Raw genomic sequence first — 6000 nt, forward strand, 5'->3', positions numbered from 1 at the left:
GCTCTATTTTAACTATACATTCCTTCTTCTATATTAAGCTCAGTATTAGCTATACAGAAGCGAATTTGCAAAAGCTTGAACACTTCTGCCTGCCTTTCCCTGTTCTACTTTTTTAAAAAACTTTTCCAAAAAGGAACACTATTGAATCTATTAAAACTATGGTTTAAAATTTCTCCTTTATGATTTTTGCTGGCATACACTCAAGTTCTGTGATGAATTTCATGCTGTTTTATAGTTCTTTAAGCTCAATGCCATATTCGGCATGTAATTCATTTTCAATCTAACACCTAGATTACTATATAAAGTTTGGCCAGATGTACACAGAATGAAGTGTGTAATCTTTCCAARAGTAAAACCATGATTTTTTGCTAAATTTCAGGTACATAATGGGATTTGTGAGCAAAGAGAAGGAACGGATTTTGCTCAAAGACAAGACACCAGGAACATTTTTATTAAGGTTTAGTGAAAGCAACCTGGGTGGAATTACCTTTACCTGGGTGGATCAATTAGAAAATGGTAAGTATGATTAAAAACCAGAAACACAGAGATTGAATTCTGCAGTACGCCTGCAATACAAGAGCCACRGTTTCCTTGGTTTATAACGTTGATATATCATGGCTTAGTTTGGTTTGGGGCAGCATATAAGCAGCATATTTTTTGAAATGCAGATCAACTTTGACAGCCTGCCAGCCAGTTCTTTATATTAATGTACATGAATTCGTTAGATACCTGCAGGTTTTACATGTGGTTCCTTATGTGCATAACGTATATATTAGCCTCTTTCAAGTTGATTTAAGTAGAAGTCATGCCATGGAAGCTACCAAGGAAAGGTGACCTATGTTCCAGCTCTGGCTCTCCAGCTATTTTCATTATCTGCACTTGTGGTGCCTCTGTGTTTTTACAGGAGAAGTAAGATTCCATTCTGTGGAACCCTATAACAAAGGTCGCTTAACGGCGTTGCCCTTTGCTGACATCCTGCGAGATTACAAAGTTATTATGGCAGACAACGTTCCTGAAAATCCTCTGAAGTATCTGTACCCAGACATTCCCAAAGATAAGGCCTTTGGCAAACACTACAGCTGTCAGCCAAGTGAAGGTTGGCCTCCATTTCTGTCTTTACTTCTTCTGAAAAGCAACTTCAAAGTCACAGGGTACGCAGTAAATTTAGAGAGAGGAGGAAGGGGACAGAATCAGATGCTTCCCTTAATCACCATTTTGGAGAACTGCTTTAGTATGTCCCTACAGTTTCATTTGGAAAATTGAACTGTGGATTTAGAGGTAACAGGAGAGGCTATTGCACCAATACTTCAGAGAAGCTACATAGTAGGTAGAAAGATTCTTTTCTTGGAAAAAGAAAAAAAAAAAAGGAAGTAGAAAGGATTCTTTTTTTCCCAGCAATGCATTACAAACACAAAATTAATACTCAGATGTTGGCAGAATATGAAACTGAAAGTCACCCAACTTACTTTAAAAAAAAAAAAAAAAAAAAAACTGTGGAATTCAAGTAATTCTTTATTTTCCAAACTCCTTGGAAAACCTGCCTTCATAACTTAACCGGAGTGCACTATGAGCCCTGGAAAACACCCTGGAAAATACAAAAAGACCAGACCACATTAGCTGTGAATGGGTGCAGGCCCCTGCTCCCTCCTGTCTGAATAACAAGTCATTTTTAGATAAAGCTTACTGTCCTGTAGAAAACAAAAGCCATGATTTTTCTAGGTAACACCCGTTTGTCTTGACTTTCAGTGTAACTACATTTCAATTCAAGTCCTTATGCTACTCAAAGTTATTTGGAGGCTACAAGTGCTTTTCCTCCTTATTTTAATTCAGTGCATTTTGCTTACTGCTCCAAATCTCTAAAAATTTATGCGTACGTTTAAATTTCATGCAAAATGTGTCTCTGAGGCTTTACCTGAATAGATAACACCCCATGCAAGTACTTGTGGAATCTAAATCCCAAGACTGGGACATGGAAAGCTTTTAGAATAACAAAGAATTGCCCTTTAAAATCCCAAGGAGATCTTTCATCAGTTACCATAGGATAGGAAGGTATTTTTCCTATTAAGCGAGCACAATTTTGTGACTAAGACCTGAATGCAAAGCCTTGGCTCAGGAATTTCCGACGTTTTTATGACTATWTATTATTAACAGGCACATTTCCCTTTTAAGGTTTTATTATCTGCAGCTCTTAAAGCCAATAAYCACTTTTCAGTAAACAGCAATATTGCAAGGCCCCATTTAATTTCTGTAATATTAATTTTTAGTCTCAAAGCCCTCTGAAGGAGGAGTCAAGGGTTATGTTCCATCTGTATTTATCCCAGTCTCCAAAATGTGAGTAACTTCATAGATTTATTACAATTTGAATGTTATTTTCAATAAGTTTACGTACTGCTTCCAGCTTTTCTCTGCCTCCCTTCCCCCATCCAACCAGCAAGGGATCATGTGTTTTTGTTTGCCCAAGGAATGCTAAATGGGAAAGGGAAATGAACTTCACTCTGGAGCGCTTTTCCCAGTCATGTGGCAATACATTTGTAAAAATATAATGCAGACTTTGCGGTGCTGTGATCTGTGGCACTGTTGCCCCCTTTCTCTGAAGCAGCAGTGATTACGGAGTCAGTGCTAACACCTCATCCCATGGTTCATATTTCCTGCACTTGGGAGCTGTGGGGAGGTGCTCACAGCAAGCCCCAGCACTGTCTCAACCAAATTAAGCATGCAGCGATACCCCATACTGCCCTGCTATGCACCAAGTTAGAGAGATTTCAGTTGCTTTTAAGATTATTTTTGTTTTTTGTGTTTTTTTTTTTTTTAAGCTTAATTGATCCTACAGATCCACCTTCTCCATCAGATCTTCTTCCCATGTCTCCAAGTGTTTATGCTGTGCTGAGAGAACACCTGAGTCCCACAGTGATTGAGACAGCGGTACGTTGCAGGCTCCTCCATTTATAGTCTAATACTAAGCAAATGGCACRTACACAATGCATGTGGTGCTTATAAAATAAAAGAGACTTTTGCAGCTGTGACTAAGTTAGAGCTCTGCCCTGAGCTGCTGTGTTGCATTTTSAAGTAGCTGCACGGACATTTCCTATTCTAAAAAGGCCATATTTGCAGGCCCTGCGTTGTAGGAAACTGTTTGATGTGCTGGCCAGTAAACCATGAAATTCCTATCGCATAGACCTTGGAGTCCTTACACAACTTAATTAGACTTCTACACTCACATATACACAGAAATCACGCTAGCTTTATAGCTGATGTAAAGGAATTGGTTCTGCTGAGGGAAGCAGCACAATTTTCTTTTTTTTGCTTGCTGACTAGAATTAGCATTCTGACCTCTGCAGTTATACAGCACAGACCACTTTGGCTTTTAAATTACAAGACCTGAACTGGCCTAAATAATCACAGCTTGGAGTAGYGCTAGTTTATACCCACCAGATACTACCAGGAAGCACAGCAGTGGTTTGGCCTTAAGAGCTTCTAAAGAAAATATCAGATTTTTAATACTACATCTTAATTTYTGGTTTTCAGTATGTTCCATGATTTATGATCTTAACTGATTAGGGATTTTAAAGCCTGTCAAATCACCCTCAGATGCCTTGGTGCAAAAACTCCTCCTTCTTCCAGTTCAGACTGGCCATGATCTAATCAATGCGGGAGATATAAATAGCAAAAATCATTTGGAAGCAAAGTAAAAATTTGAGGATAAATAATTATTTTAGAAAAAAACTTAGTATCTGATCATGAACCAAATTTATCTGGTTCACCTTTCTTTTTCTGTTAGCATTCAAACTAGTATCCCACTTAAGACTGAAATACCCATTTGAGTGAAAACTCGGGGTTAAAAAACACTGCGACAATCCGAGGTGTCTTCACCCACTTGTCGTGTTTTGTATCTACAAAAACAGGTCTGACTTTAGAAAGAGCATTTGTGAACTACACATACAGTTGCATTTCTTTACGTTTTGACAGTGAAGAGAATAGTTGACTTAACTTTTGCTCRTCACACAGCATTTTCAGTTTCCTTTCATGTACATCACAACTCTCATACAAGCACGGTCAGGACTTCCCACACCATCACATTCTAGGGTTGCAGACAGAAAGCATTTGCTGCTGAGGTGGGAGATTCAAATACAGTCACGTTGAAGTAACTCACAGAGATTTCTGGAGGCTCTGGCTAGAGATGTTTTCAAGTTCTGCAGGTACAYAGGGGAAAATATAGTATTTGAAAGTTAAGATGATTTCCTAATTTTGTATTTTAATTATTCTGAATGAGAATAAAGGAAATTTGGATTTTTTTCTTTATTCATCTCACAGTCACACAACGTAATCTATACTGGTGAGTAGCTAACCTGCATTCTTAAAACAGCAGAAGCAGCAGAAGCAGCAGTCTCTCTTCACTTCTTAATGAGACGTCAGTGAAAGATCACTGGCGTGGCATGTGGAGAAGAGCAAAAGCCATGGCAGGAGAAAACACCTTAGAGCTCAGTACCTCAGTCCTACAAGATCTTCAAGATTGCCTTTCCATTCCCTCTCTCCTGCTTCCGCTACCCACTTGGGAAACAAGACTCCAGTAAGAACTTTGCTCTACAAACCCATGCGCTGAAAGAAACACAAAATTTGTGTAAGAAGACGTGTATTTTTTATTGCTACCACTTCCAACAAGTCTCTTCTAATGAATATCACTAGGTTTTGTGGGGGATTAGAAGGATCTTCAGAGCCTTACGAGCTCACACTAGAGTGTGAGACTCCAGTTACTTTGACGGCTTTATTTTGGGCTATTTTCACATGAGCAGCAGTAACTGTCTTGATGCTAACAATTTTGTTCTTTCCTTCTAGCTCAGTTCTCCTTATTCAAATGATTGAAGCTCTGGAAAAACAACGAACTGTGTGGACACAGCATGGTTAAACGAAGCCACTATTTATCATCTTTGTAAAGCATCGTTTCCTGAAAACCATTTGATCCGACTGTCGGGCCTCATTTCGCTTTCAGTTACGTGTAAGCCAAGAGCCTTGTGGTGTCCATGGAATTATAAATATTTTCCCGTAATTCACTGACAAAAGGCCAACTCCTTTTCAGCCTGTAGATACTTTGACATCAGTGAGGTCCAGGGGGCACAAATTTGATTTGTAACATAAATGGATGTGGAATTGCTGTAAATACATTATAAGAAATAGTTTTGCTTTTGAGAACCCCGTGAAAGTAGCCAACTAAAGAGATTAAGGTTYAGAGGGAAATATTCTGCAAAACGGCTTCTGTTTAATGTTCTTTTTGCATGCTCTTGTTTTGACTTCCATTTTAAAGAGAAGCTTCTCCTGACCCTCTGAGCTTGATTGTCCCATAAGGATCTGGAGTCTTTTTGACCAGACATCAACTGCCTTCAGCACAGAGTCAGATGTTTCTATCCCACCACAGCAAAAGCCATGGAAGGGAGGGAAGAAAGCTTGGGAAGACAAGGGAGTTCTRGAAAGTAATGGACACAAAGCCCAGGGAATCGGAAACGGGAGGACAGGGATGGCAATGCCTTCCCCTGCCTCAACGTAGGTGCAGAGGYGTGAAGCCTTTAAAAAGCAAACTTCCTTTTATTCAGCATTATCCCTACATTAAGAAACCAGCAATTCCATCATCACTGTCTTTCAAGCTTACAGGCTCATTCACACGAGGGCAACTGTGTATATAGTTTGGTAACCTCTGTAATTTATGACTGATAKCAATAAAAACAGATTTTGGCTTAAAGTTACATGGACTTTCGTGGATTTTTTTCCAAAGTACAACAGAAAGAGAGTCTTGTTTTCGTTGTTCTTAAATCTAAACTACAAGCTAACTAAAGCAGCAAAACACAGCGTTGCTTAGCACCAGCTGTTGCTTGTTTTTTGGCTTTAACCACTTCTTGCTATTTTAACAAGTGGGGGCTGCTCTGCACTGAACACAGGGAGGCAGCAGCCAAAGGTCCCCAGGACAGCGCGTGGTGCAGGTGCCCTGTCACCCCAACAACTCTGTGGGAC

At 39.5% G+C, this 6000-nt stretch overlaps 1 protein-coding gene across 2 annotated transcripts in view; it reads left to right on the forward strand.

Moving 5' to 3' along the window:
* Positions 1–5381, forward strand: part of STAT4 (signal transducer and activator of transcription 4) — a 33618-nt gene extending 28237 nt beyond the window's left edge. Inside the window, exons 19-23 of one of the 2 annotated variants that reach the window (XM_026048654.1) lie at positions 380–516; positions 905–1096; positions 2265–2331; positions 2814–2922; positions 4834–5381. In XM_026048654.1, the coding sequence (XP_025904439.1) occupies positions 380–516; positions 905–1096; positions 2265–2331; positions 2814–2922; positions 4834–4860 (532 nt within the window). In that variant the 3' untranslated portion in view covers positions 4861–5381. The remainder of the gene's footprint in view (positions 1–379; positions 517–904; positions 1097–2264; positions 2332–2813; positions 2923–4833) is intronic. The other variant, XM_026048650.1, reaches the window with a different exon arrangement.
* Positions 5382–6000: the final 619 nt, after the last annotated feature.

This window comes from Nothoprocta perdicaria, unplaced genomic scaffold (genome assembly GCF_003342845.1).
Source record: "Nothoprocta perdicaria isolate Ctin4 unplaced genomic scaffold, notPer1 scaffold_11, whole genome shotgun sequence".
NCBI classification, from domain to species: Eukaryota; Metazoa; Chordata; class Aves; order Tinamiformes; family Tinamidae; genus Nothoprocta; species Nothoprocta perdicaria.